The sequence below is a fragment of the Alternaria hordeiaustralica genome (genome assembly GCF_023758085.1).
Source record: "Alternaria hordeiaustralica strain BMP 2776 chromosome Unknown scaffold_2, whole genome shotgun sequence".
Classification (NCBI taxonomy): domain Eukaryota; kingdom Fungi; phylum Ascomycota; class Dothideomycetes; order Pleosporales; family Pleosporaceae; genus Alternaria; species Alternaria hordeiaustralica.
Genome location: NW_026056774.1, coordinates 1038422 through 1052463, shown reverse-complemented (window position 1 = coordinate 1052463; position 14042 = coordinate 1038422). Strand labels below are relative to the sequence as shown.

Below are 14042 nucleotides of genomic sequence, written 5' to 3'. Positions count from 1 at the left end.
GTAGAGAGATTAGAAGTATCTCTATTAGAATAAGTACTTAATGCAGTTAGTTGTATTATATGTATATATCTAGTTGTTGTTTTTGTCTAAACGCTGTTTAGACCTAGCTTTCTCTAGCGCACTAACTCTTAAGCCTAATAGCTGTTTAGCCTATTATTATGTTACTAGTTTTACTACTACACTAGAACTAGATATAGAGATCTATAGCCTCTATAGATTATTATAAACTCTTTACTAGTAGTTTAGTTTAATACTTTCTATAACTTAGACTTCTAGAGTTTAACTAGGTTGTTAATAAGGTCTACTAGACTAAAGTGCCTATACTCTTTAACTATAGTAGAATACGCTATTTACTAGAATATATTCTATATATTAAAGAGGTAAATGTTGTCTATATAACTTAATTACGTAGAGACTATAGTTTAGTTAAGCTTTAACTCTTACTTACGCTACTTAAAAAGAGGTAGCTAGTTATTAAAAGTATGTTTTATAGTATTTATACGCTTAGGTAAAGTAGATACTTCTAATAAAATAGAATTAAAGAGGCTAAGAATATTACGTAAGTCTTAGTATATTTTGCGTAATACTTTTTATTTATTAATAAAGATAGTAAGTATAAGAAAGAAAACTATTATAGTAAAGAGCTATAGATAATATAGTATCTTAGTAGTTAGATTCTCTCTAGCTCTAGAGAGAGAGCGTAGTGTAAGTAACATAACTAGTAAGATATTAGGTAAGTTAGGCGCCTTACTATTACGTTTATTATTATTAAAAGTAGTATCTCTAGATTCTTGTTATTTATTATTTAGCGTATTACTAATAATAGAATCTTCTACCTTATCTATCTCTTTAACCTTATTACTAGAGTAGATAAAAAGTGTGTCTATTATATTCTTATCTCTATATAGTATTATAGAGCTTTTTAATATATTATTTATTATTATAACACTATTAGATAGAGTAGCTATATCTACTAGAGATCTAGTATTATTACTATCTCTAAAGGCTATAAGCAGAATATTATTTTTAGACTTACTATACGTAGATAATAATAGTAAAGGTTAAGATAGAGATTTGCTCTTTTTATTCTCTTTATTAGACTTATTATTAAAAGTAATAAAGTAGTTATAGAGGCCTTATAGCGTAGTTATATAGTAGGTAGAATTTAGAAGAGTTAAGAGCGTAATTTTAAGCGTAGAGAAGCGTATTAACCTAGAATATTATAAGAGAAACTATACTAAAAAGATTAGTCTAAATATTTAAATTATAAAAGCCTTAGAAGTTAATATCTAAGCCTAAATAACTAGATTATAGAAGCCTTAGAAGTTTATATCTAAGTAATAATATTACGTAATATAGATAAACGCTAGAAATATATATAAGTCTAAAAGAAAAGTATTCTATACTTTTATAACTAGCTAGAAAGATCTAGGTAGTGCTAAAGAAGATAATGTCTAGCTCTAGTAAACCTAGATAATATCTAATAAGCATCTTTCTAGAAAAGAGAAAAAACTAACTTTTTTAAAATATAGATAGTATTTTAGATAATAGATAATGTAGACTAGATTAATAAAAGTATAGATCTAGTAGGCTAAGAGGTAGAAAGAGGTATAGAATAATATTATAGAAGTATTAGATATTCTTTAGAGATAGAGAAGGTTAGCTATAATAGAGGTTAACCTAGATATATATATATATTAGCATATATTCTAATATTATTTAACTTAGAGAAATCTAGAATAAGATCTATAGTAGTAAAGAAGTACTATAGTAGGCTGTAGTAGTAATAGAAAGAGATTAAAATAACTAAGTCTAAGAAGTTAATATTCTTAAGCGTATAGTAATAGAAAGAAATTAAAATAACTAAGTCTAAGAAGTTAAAATTAATAGGCGTTTAGTAGGCGCAGTAAGTAAAAAGAATTAAAATAACTAAGTCTAAGAAGTTAAAATTAATAGGCGTTTAGTAGGCGTAGTAAGTAAAAAGAATTAAAATAACTAAGTCTAAGAAGTTAAAATTAATAGGCGTTTAGTAGGCGTAGTAAGTAAAAAGAACTAAAACAACTAAGTCTAAATGTATAGATAGATAATATACCTAGGTATTAAGGCGTAGATATTAGTAGAGGTTTAGAACTATTATAAAGCTCTAGAATATTACTTCTAGTAAAGGTAACGTAGATAGTAATACTTCTAGAGTAAGTATAATAAAGATTACTACGCTCTTAAGTATAGATCTAATAAAAGTTACTATAAAGATTTTAGATATTTACTTATAGTATATATAGAAGTTTCTAATCTAATAGCGCTATAGTTAGTAGAATTAGATAGTCTAAAGTAGTAAAATAGATAAGACTAATAAGCTTAGAATGTAGGTATTATAAAGATAAAGAGAATAGTTTAGTAAGCGCGCAATAGAGTTAAAATCTATTATAGTATCTAGAGATGTAGAGAGAATACAGAGAGTAGAGCAGAACTAGCAGTAGATACTATTAACTAAAGTAGAGAAAGCGTAGCTTAAGCTTAAGTATAGACTACTCTATAATATATCTAACGCGTTATAACTTTACTAGTTCTATACTTTAGTATTACTACTACTACTACTATTTTATCTATTCTATTACTCTTTTACGCGCGCTGCTTTACGTAACTACTTTATTATTCTATTCTTTCTCTATTTATTCTTTCTATATTATAGCTCTAACTACTTTATAATCTAGTACGCTACGTAAAAGAAGAGCGCCTAGCTATCTATAGCTATTTAATAAGTCTACTAATAAAGCTATTAAAATAGTTAAGCCTAAAGGTAGAGAAAAGCGTAGTTGTAAAGAATCTACTAAAGTAAGAGAGAACTTAGAATATAGTAGTAGCTCTTATAAGAGCCTAATTTAATATCTACTTTTATAATCTATCTCTACCTAAGCTACCTTCTAAGGTACTCTATAATTAAGATCTAAATCTACTAAGTTCTTAACGCTATATACTAATATATAACTTACGCTTTTAAAAAGTAGTAACTTAATAAAAAGTAAGATAAGTAGAGCTAAGAAAGTTAAAAGAGTATTAGTTCTAAGAAAGCCTAAAAAGAGTAAAGTAGTGTTTTAAGAGTAGAAATCTTAGAATATAATAATTTCTACTTTATAAACGCTATCTTTTATAATACTTTATAAAGAGCTTTTTTCTTAACTACTATTTAAGAGTAAAGCTAAATAACATATCTAATAATAGCTCTATCTAACTCTACCTTCTACTATATACGTTAAGAAGAAGAAGAAGGCTAAAAGTAAAGTAAAAAAGCGTAATATTATTAAGAAAGTTTATAGTACCTAAGTTATAAGTAATAATAGTAATAATAACTTATTAGAAGATAGTAGTAAGAAGCTAAGTCTAGATTAGGCTTATAAGATAATGCGCAAGTATCTCTAGAAGAAAAGCTCTTCTACTACTAGTAGAGTAATTAAGAGTTAGCTATCTAAAGAGCTATTTAATTATATTAGTGTAATAGACTTTATTATATCTTTGCCTATAAGTTAGAGTTAGATCTATTTAATTAATCTTCTTACTAATAGGTTTTATAGATATATAATACTAGCTAGCCTATAAAACGTATATATAAGAAGAAGAACCTACGTACTATATTATCTAATATATCTATTTACCTTAAGCTTCTACTTATATACGCTTAGCCTTACTACTTCTTAACTTTTAATCTAGATTAAGTTATCTTAATTACTTATAAAGTCTTAAGTAACTACTATACTTAACTAGACCTAGCTTAGGTTATTAAACTAGGCATGCATAAGATCTATATAAATTATTACTAATAGAAATTAAGAGCGCTAGTAAATATAAGAGTAAGTTTCTATTAGTATTTAAGTTAAAGTCTACTAATATTTTAGATCTAGGTTAAAGCTCTACTAGAGTAAAAGTTAAGTTAGATAATTTAGCACTACTACAACGCTATTAACCTTTACCTATTACTTAACTAAAAGGTTATAGTGTCTAATTTTAATAAAGTGTTTACCTTTATAAAGAATGTATATAAATAGTAGTAGTCTAATCTAATAGTCTCTTAGTAAGTAATAAGTAAGTAAGAGTTAATATACTTCTAATAGATATATATACTAATATTTTATTAGGCGTCTTTATTATAGTAGCTATATATACTAAGTTTATTTTTAATACTAAGAGTAGTTGTAAGAAGAAGCTATACTCTCTCTATACGCATAAGGCTCTTATTAATACTTTTAATATATATAGAGAAATTCTAGAGATAGTTAAGAATTACCTAAGTATTAAATTAATAGTTTAGACTTCTAAATACCTAGCTTATAATAGAAAGAACGCCTCTACTACTAAAGAGCGTTCTAACTTTGCTAAAGCTAGTTTAGTTAGCTACTACCTTCTACTAGGTTAGAAGCTTAGTAATAATAATATATATAATAACGTTAACCTAGCTAGCTATAATAATAATAGTAAGAGATAAGACTAGTAACGCAAAGAGGCCTTTATTAATATATTATTCTTACTTAGCTATAGAGAGAAAGTGCTATATTTGTATTTATTATATCTATTCTAATATTTCTTATAACTTTAGCGTTAGCTAGTGTAATAGCTTTTCTTTTCTATACTTTAATATCTTTTTATCTTTATAGGTTTACGCGTTATAATAGAAGTATAATAGAGTATAACTTTCTTCTATCTAGCTTTAAGCCTAAAATACATATATTTACTACGCTTTTTTTAATTATTTTAGTCTACTAGGCTACTAGTATATATTATATCTATATAGTAATAATATTTACTTTATATATATATAATTTCTTCTTCTTCTATATATTTTGTAGTAATTAAGTATAGCTTCTACTTAAAGTCTTTACTTATTTACTATATTTATGCGTAAACTACCTTTTAGTTTACTACTAACTATAAGAATACTAAGAAGTTTCTTACCTATATCTACTTATAAATATAGAATACTAAGGTAAATATATATTATCTACTAAGAGCTAGTATTACTATAGTATTAGTCTAATAGCCTTAGTATAGGTAGAGAAAGTAGTAAGGCCTTATAATAAATTATCTTTAGAAGCTATATCTAAGTAACGCTTAATCTATAGCGTAATTTATTATTATATAATAAATTTAATAAACTATATATATTATCTAATATATATAGAAAACCTAGAGTAGTTTTAGTCTACGCTAGAGGTATAAAGTAAAGGCATGCTTATATTAGTCTATTAATATTCTATTATCTAAAGTCTAGCTACCTTTACTCTATTATAGTATAATATATAGTATATATAAGCTAGATATTTATTACAAAAGCTATGCGTAATAATTTCTTATAACTATATATTATTAATAATAAGTTTTAATTAAAGATATGCTAGTAGGTTAATATCTTAATAAGGCTATATTATTCTTAATTAATATTACGTTACTAAACTAATTATAATAATAATGCTATCTAGCGTATTTAGTATCTATATTATTAGCTATTTTAACTAATATATAATTAGTAGCTTTTACCTATAAAATTATTATTGTATACTTAAAATTACGTAGAATACCTATACTAAAGGTATTCTTCTATTAACATCTATTATTAAATAATACTATTATTAGTAATATGTTATTATTTTTATAAGTATACTATTATACTTTTATTAATAGTATCTATTATTATTATAGTATTTATTAACATTTTAAGTAGTGTTGCTATAAATATAGTGTTAACGTTCTAATATTTAGTAAAGGCTTTAATTCTACAAATTCTATTTCTTAATATTATAATATTATTTATAATTTAACTGTAAAAGCGTATTTTTAGACAAAAGGGCTATAATATAATATTATAATAGTAATATTCTTTTAATATTACATTAACCCCCTAGTGGGGCGCGCTACGGCTATGTCTTCGGCAGGTCCGCTACCACGAACCATCATTGCGTCCGTCCATGGTTCGGCGGTATCACGACCAAGACAGTAGACCAATCATATTATGAGTCTGCGTAATCATAGTGACGAAGCGTTCCCTTCGACCAATGCGCGAATGTGTGAATAAACTTACCAATATGGACTAGCGCATTATGGCGGACGCCCCCGAGGTCACTCTCTCACCAGGTTCTTCAGTCATACGTATCAACTCCCACCGGTTACCACAGCACACAACTACAACCAAACTTCAGCCTCGACCCGCACCATCTCGCAGTCGCCATGCAGACAGAAAACACGCACTCACTGCGCCGACTTGGTACCAAACAAGATGCGACAAAGCTCGGCTTTATGGATCTACCCGGAGGTAAAGCAGCAACTCTTTAGGTCGACAAATACCAGTGCGCTAACATTCACTGCAGAATTGCGCAACACGATATACTCATACTGCAAAAAAATTGGACACGAGAGCTTTACTCGCGGATCACATTCGGTGCATGAGATCGGATATCGGACCTACTTCCATCTCTGCCAGGTCAACTACCAGATTCGGCAAGAAGCGCTTCCATTGCAATACCAGCACTTCACACATCGAGTCCCTCTCAGATACCTCGCCGCCTACATGGAGACATTTCTGTTACCGCATAAAGGACACTCCTTGGTCGGTAGTACCTCCTTCACCTTCCGCTGCGATGAAACCTTCCCTCGCGTTAACATAGCTCCGCTTATTCGAGTATGCAAAAGGCACCCGGAATTTGCCGTCAAGCTTAGCGGCATCAGCTCTGTCCCCTCTGTCCACTCGCATCGCTTTCCATGGACGCTTAGCAGGCGAGCAATGGATCTCGAAACGCAGTTCCAAGAATTAATCAACAACTCTCGAGTTCGACCTGCCGACTTGAACAGTTCCACTATCTCTCAACGCCGATGGAGCAAGTTTCTCGGGAAATCTGTCGAGGAATTATGGATTCACTCTTACAACAAGCAGCTTGATGTGGATATAATAGTCAAGTCCGAGGCATCTGAGCCGTGGATGGACGATATTACTCAGAACAACCATCGGGCCGGCATCCCTGCTCACCGTCATCGCTACAAGAAGGAATACAAGGCATGGGTATACAAAAATCGGTTTCCAGGGATCTTGATACAGAATGTATTCTCTGTGGTAGTGTCGGACAGCACCCGAGTATAATTGCTCAGCAACGATATGCACATGAAGAAGGCCTTCGTTTCTTACTGAGATAGGCGTATAATGTTAATACTTCAGCACACTCATACGGAGCTACATCATTGCTCATTCAGTTCCGGACCAGCGTCGCCCATTTCCATCTAACCCTGCTGCCACAAACTCGTAGTATGTCCCTGAAAGCTAACCCCATCAATCTCCCTAATCTCCTCATTACTCAACCTCCACCCCAGCGCCGCACAATTGCTAACAGCCTGCTCCTCCTTCCTCACACCACATACCGGCGTAATACCCTTGCACATGTTGTAGTTCAGCGCAACAGCACTCTGTGGTACACCGCGCTTATCTGCAATCTTCTTCAGCACCGCGTTAACCGGCTCGATATCCTTCATATCGTAGCTGGAGAAGCGGTATGACTTTGGCGGCGGGTTATCAGCCGTGTACTTCCCAGTCAAACGACCTTGAGCGAGCGAAGAGTAGGACTGCAAGACGATACCGCGTTCTTTGCAGGCCTGGAGGAGACCGGAGAGCTCGGGTTCGCGGCGGAGGACGGAGTATTCGACTTGGTTGATGGCGAGGGGAACGCCGTATTTGGCTAGTTCGTCTTGCATCTTGATCATGTCCGCGAGACTGTAATTTGCCACGCCGACGATCTTGGTCATGCCCTTTTCCACGCACTCGGCCATGCCTTTGGCGATCATGGGGATGGTTTGAAGGTGAATGGGGCCATGGACGAGGTAAACATCGATGTAATCGAGGCCGAAGTTCTTGAGTGAGGTTTCGAGCTTTTTGAGGGGAGCCATGGTGGGATGGAGAACGTCCTTTGCTTGGGGTACGACAAAGTACTTGTCTTGCATGACGAAACTGTCTCTTGGCATGTCCTTGACTAGTCTTCCGCAGATTGTCTCGCTCATGCCTGTGCCGTAGACTTGGGCGGTGTCGATGAAGTTGACCCCTTTGCTAACGCAGTGCTTCCATGCTGCGGCGACATGGGGCTCTTCCTCGGGCTTCCAGTGCCAGGTAGAAGTGTCGCCCCAAGGCCAGGCACCGATGCACAGTTGCGGAGCGTGGACATCTCCGTTCTTGCCCTTGTATGTGACCTTTTTGTCGGCGGTTGGGATCCAATCTACTGGCATGACAGCTGCGAGACCATCAAAGGAAGGGTCGACTGGGTTAGGCTTGGTGTGCTTGCCGCTGTGCATACCAGTGACGGCTGACATCCCAGAGGATAGACCAGCTTGAAGGACGTGCTGCATCTTTGCGATTCGATAGTACTGGGATTCTCGTACGACAAAAGAATCCTACTTGGACCTGAAATCGAGACAGCACGTCCTGATATCTATTGTTATACTCGCGCAGCATGTAGATCGACGACACGGCAAGTCGTCGGCATCATGGCGAGCACCTTGTATGATGCGGCGATGATTCTTACATTCATTTCCGGCCTATACGCAGCGGTTGTTCCTGCATGGGTACCACAAGTTCGGGAATAGATCCATAAGACCCTAATGTATAGGCGGCAAAACGGCGTGGTGTTTGAAGTGGATGCCGGGATGATGCGCAGGTGATGTCATGCCTCGACCACGTTCTGTTATGTGGGTACTCACGACAGAGACCTGCCAAACCAGTGTCAGAAGTGCAAGGAACGTCTTGATATTTTCTGGAGGCATATACTAGGACCTAAATGTAGGGTCAGCGGTTGTCGTTGGTAGTCGCGGTCGTTCCTCGGTGGTGGCCGTGACCTATTTCCCGAAAAGGCAGTCGCGTTCACCTGTCACGACAGTTCCTGAAAGACAACAACGCGCATGACTCTCGATGTTTTTCGTTTTGCGACGCGTCGAGTTAGCATCTCTAGGCGAACTGGACACTGTGACGAGGCTGTAAAAGGAACAAAGCGAGATTTTGAGGTGGACTACTTCGTAGCCTGTGAAGGTAAAAGCTTAATTCATATATCCAGAAGAACGTGAAGTCTTTACAAGATGCTGTTGTCCGCACATGTAAATGCGCCGTTAACATCTGTTGTGGCAAACGTGTTCATCAAAGCGCGGATACTGGCGTACATGCCAGGTACCATCATGAAGAGCGTGACCGACATGATGAACACGTTGAGAGCGGCCGTCGCAAGCTTCTTTGTACTTGATCGCCACTTGCCGTTCCAGTTGAGATGGAACCAGAAAAGCACAGTAACACCCCAGGTGAACCATGATAGCAGAAGCGCGGCGGAAATGTTGAGAAGGGAGCTGAACACCGGAATGGCGTTGGCGAGGATCCACACGACGACCCAGAACAGGGTAACCGAGAAGATCCAGACAGCCCATTCAGTCTTGTTACCGACGTCACCCATTGCGATGGAAGCGCGGCGGCCACGCGACGACCCGGACGCGCTAGATGAGACTTCAGCGTTGAAGCTTCCATCTTTCTTGGCCTGGCGAGTGCCGATCTCGCGCAGGAAGAAGACGTGCAGGTAGCGCGCGGCGGTCATGCCGAACACCAAACCAGTGCCAAGGAGTCCAACAAAGATGATTCCGTAAGCGACCTTTGCCATCAAGGGTTGGAGAGATCCGAGCGCTGGCGAAGCGACGGATTCACCGGAAAGGGCGTAGACGACCGCAGCGACGATGCAGTAGATAGTGGTAGTGGCGCACTTCTCAATGGTGACAGCGCGTGGGTAGTCGCGAGAGGGGTCCTCCATCTCAGCAAGGACAGTCGGGAACGCTTGATTGCCGCTGAAAGCAAAGGCGATGTTCAGGAACGCCGCGACAGCTTCAGTGAAGGTGGGACTTCCGATAGCTTTCAGGTTGAGAGGTGCTCCCGCATTGCGGGGACCCTGAACACCAAGCACAATCATGACGAACATGACGGCCGAGAAGATGGAGATGGTGCAGGGCCACGATGCCCATGACACGAAACGCATACTACGCGGTACGCACATGGCCCACATGGCAATGGCCGCAACGACCGAGAAGGCGACCGTGCAGGTCGCGTGTTCGCTGACGGTGTTGAGACCGATCGAAATAGTGACCACTGCCGATGCGCTGATGAGAGCCATGTTGATGAGGAAGCCAATGGCAAAGACAGCTTCGAGCCAGGGACCGCCGAGGACGCGTCCGTAGTCGACAATGTTGAGCATGTAAGGATACTTGCGCCAGTACTGAACGAGATTGTAGGCAGTGTACAAGCTAAGCATCCCCATACCGACAATGGCAATGATACCCGGGAAGAACCCAAGGGTGTTCAGAGCGGCTGGCAATGACAAGATACCGATGCCGATCTCATTGGTCATGAAGATGATGACAGTTTGTGTTGTGTTGAGTTTCTTCGTTCCTGCACTGCTTGTGGGGCGTTTGCTTGCATTTTGGATATCGGATACGTCGCCTAGGTTCGTGTCGTGCTCGGAGGAGGTTTCGAGCTTTTCGGGGTCTCCGTGCTTCTTTTGTCGCAAAGGGTCTTCCGGATCGTGAGTAGGGTCTGCTGCAAGGGCTACTGTAGGTCGCTGGGCAGATACGGGCAGATCATTGAGAGCTTTGGGCTTGTTGTCGAGGTCGTGTGTATGTTGCATGGGAAGGTTGCCGTGGGCAGAAGGGACGTCTTTGTGATCCATGGTTAGAGGGAGACCAAGCACTTACGCCTGCATGTACCGAGTGAGTGTGGTCGAGACGGGGGAATCGAAGTGACGAGGAAGATGCGACCAAGAAACGAACTTGTCAATGGAGACGTTTGAGGAGGGCCAAGTTGAGAGGATAAATAGATGCGGGAAAGAACGATAGACTGGTCACAGCGCAGCGTGGAGGAAACCAAGGACATGGAGAATTACGTATTAACGCACATCGCACGCGGACCAAGACAGTAGCTGGTAGTAGCGTATCGTAGAATGTGTCCGCACTTTAACGGGGACTGTGCACCCAATGATGGCTGGTCTTGGAGGCAGGGTCTCGCGGAGGCGTGGAGACGGAATGGTACTTTTATCCACTTCAGGTATGTGGGCCTCCCTAGATGCCGTATAGATGAAGCTCTTAGTAAAGGAACCGAGCTGGTGTTTCGCGAAACGCGCAAGTGCGGCATGCTGGGTCCTTCCGGACGATGCGCAGCCTTCCCACGCTGCCGTTCCTATCAAACGATGCAACATGATGCGGAGAAGGGTCTTGGTGACGTCTGATGGTCATCCACGTCGGGAGCGACCGCGCTAGCGAGAGCCGCATCTGACAACGCGAGAACCGCGCCGAAGCAGGCCGGTGTCACACCCGACAGCTTGGCCGCTGTCGTCATCGGTCTGGGCATGTTGCGATGAAGTCCATCAAGCCCAAGTCCTCACATAGCCATGTGTAGGTGTGAGCGTGTCCCAGATTACAGGAACCCTCCGAGTATTCAGACGATGGACAGACGTTGATCCAGTGTATAGGCCATTTCCGGGACGAAATGGGAAGGAACCCGAAGGATCCATCCGCGACAAGGACATGCCGCGTCGCATTGGCAGTGAATGCGAAAATTTCGCGCGGTAAAACATCGGCTGCAGTCCATAATCTCATCATGTTACATCCAGTGAAAGTGAGGCACTTGGAAACCGGAGTGCACGGACGGTTGGCATGGCGGAGGAGTTGGGAGAGCCAAGGCCAGTCTTATGCGATAAACTTCGACGGCAAATGTCCGCTTCGAGTGTTGATAGGTTCGCAGACATGTCCAGAGGCACTTTCATCCCATACTAGAGGCCGTGGACGAGATGAAGAACCCGGTCGAGAATTGAGTTCTCCTTCAATGGTCGCTGTGCGAAGACACAGTGCCGTGTATTTCGGTAGATGGTCGCATAAGGTGTTGAATCGAAATAGCCAACAGTACGGTTTCCATGGGTCGCAGCACATCAATCATTACTCCGGTTCCGCTGCAAGGTACCGATTTGGATGTATCTGTGGAGTCGCATGTCGCAAGGGAAGTCGCATAGGAAGACGCAGTGTTCTGCTGCTGGCATGTCGCTTTGGAAAGATGAATCGTGTCGCTCTTGGAATAGACCTTGTTGGCCAGAAAGGCTGTTAATTCAGTCAGTAAGACGTGGGGAAGACCGAGTATCTCTCCGGAATATCTGGAGCAGGTAGGTCAGACGAGAGTAAGATATTGAAGTCAGTGTGGGATGAAGTCGTGGGTATTGTCGGTTGTTGGTCGCATGGAGTAGGAGTTGACGAGAGGCCCCTATCGAGTGGGCACGCATTTCGGGTTACGCGTCAGCTGAGTCATGCGCCTTCATTTTCCCATCTGTCGCTTCCTCATACGCGATCTTCGATCCACCGATCCTCAGACCTCGGCCACAATCGCGATCTTACACTGTGCCGCTTCTTCTTCTTCTTCTCTCTTATCGCAAAGGATGTCTCGCGTTTCCGCACGCACTGTACCCTCTGCAGGTTCCCAAGGTGCGGCGCAGGAGTGGCTGTGAGGCGGCTGTGAGGCGCACGGGGGCCCTAATAGCCGTTCTTTCCGGGCGGGACGGCGCCAAAAAGCTTGGCCTACGACTATCATCACCATTCTCAAACCTTTCGGGGCCACGCAGGAGCGTCAAGCATGTCGACTCCCTGCTTGGCACGTTGTGGTACGCGCATGCCTTTCCCCAGGAATGACAGGAGGTGAAACGAGATCGATGGCTAGTCCCCACCTCATCTTCGACGTTGCTTCCACGGCTTCTCCATCTTGTCACCTTCCGCCGACTTTCCCTTTGCCGTGTGTTTGAGCGAGAGTCTGCCGTGTTCCCTGCTTGTTCGATAATCCGCCCCCGACATACGTGCCGCTATTGCCGTCGTTGACGAGTCACTCATTTTTGCGTTGCTCCCTCCTCTCATTCTCCACATTCACCATGATACCCCGGATAGCGCTTTCGGCGCTTTTGTACGCCTCCACCGCATTCGCCGTGTGCACCAAGCTCGAAGACTGCCCCCAGTTTGAGGCCCTCAAGACCGACGAATGCCAAACCTACCATCATTTCCTCGCCCGCGGCTCTACCTCGCCATACCCGGGCCACGTCATCGAGACAGTCGGCAAAGTGTGCAATGCGCTCAACACCAAGGAAAACCCCAAGGCCTGCGGATATGAGGATGTGCAGTACTGGGCCATGAACGGCGGAGAGCGATGGTGCATATCGTCGCACGAGGGGGCTATGAATGGCGCCGAGCAGATGAGGAACTACACTGCGAGGTGTCCGGACAGCCACCTCATTGTCATGGGTTTCAGCCAGGGTGGAAGTGTCGCGCTCGACGTGCTCGGTGGTGGTGGCGGTCCACTCTGGGGCTGCACTCAGGAAGACAACCCACCCATGAACATCTCAAGTGCGCCCGGATCCAAGGGTGCGACTCCGATCTTATGTCAACGTCGAGACCTATACTAACATTTCCGCAGTCGTAGCAGCACTTGCTTTCGGCCCCACGCGACGATCCGCAAACCAGTCCTTCACCCACGGCGGCGGCGAGATCTCGGATGGCGGCGCGCCACGAACCGCAGAGCAGAACGCCGGTCTCCAACCCTACGCTGACGCTGGCAAGCTCCGCGAGTACTGCCAGCCTGGCGACCCTATCTGCGCACCCCATACCAAGGACAAGGACATGTCCAAGCACCTGAACTACTTCGACCTGTTCGGCGACGAGGCAGCGCAATGGGTCATTGACCTCGCAAAGAAAGCCGAGAGCGGAGACCGAACCTCAGGCGCGAAGAGCATGCTCCACCAGACCGTCTCGCACCCCATTGCCAACGTCTTCGTCCTGATCTTCGTGCTATTCGCCATATAGTAAGTTCATTCCATACACTCGCAGTAGTACCATAGAAGCGCGATAGACGGAACGGCGTTACGAAGGCGGACTTTGGAATCATACAGAATGAAGACTTATACCTTGCAGTTTTGCAGTGAGGAAGTTCGCCGTATGGAAGACCACACGCTTCCCCATGTACACCC

The 14042-nt window shown here is 41.5% G+C and overlaps 3 protein-coding genes across 3 annotated transcripts; 1 reads left to right on the top strand and 2 right to left on the bottom strand.

Annotated features, from left to right (window-relative positions):
- Positions 1–7260: 7260 nt before the first annotated feature.
- Positions 7261–8373, bottom strand: J4E84_001812 (uncharacterized protein; the record flags this gene model as incomplete). Its single annotated transcript, XM_049384442.1, has 1 exon — positions 7261–8373. The coding sequence occupies one exon, from the start codon at positions 8371–8373 to the stop codon at positions 7261–7263; it is 1113 nt and encodes a 370-aa protein (XP_049247798.1).
- A 716-nt stretch (positions 8374–9089) lies between these two features.
- Positions 9090–10718, bottom strand: J4E84_001811 (uncharacterized protein; the record flags this gene model as incomplete). Its single annotated transcript, XM_049384441.1, has 1 exon — positions 9090–10718. One exon carries the CDS (start codon positions 10716–10718, stop codon positions 9090–9092), a length of 1629 nt encoding a protein of 542 aa, XP_049247797.1.
- Positions 10719–12953: 2235 nt separating this feature from the next.
- J4E84_001810 (uncharacterized protein) lies at positions 12954–13878 on the top strand (the record flags this gene model as incomplete). Its single annotated transcript, XM_049384440.1, has 2 exons — positions 12954–13440; positions 13493–13878. The coding sequence occupies 2 exons, from the start codon at positions 12954–12956 to the stop codon at positions 13876–13878; spliced, it is 873 nt and encodes a 290-aa protein (XP_049247796.1).
- Positions 13879–14042: the final 164 nt, after the last annotated feature.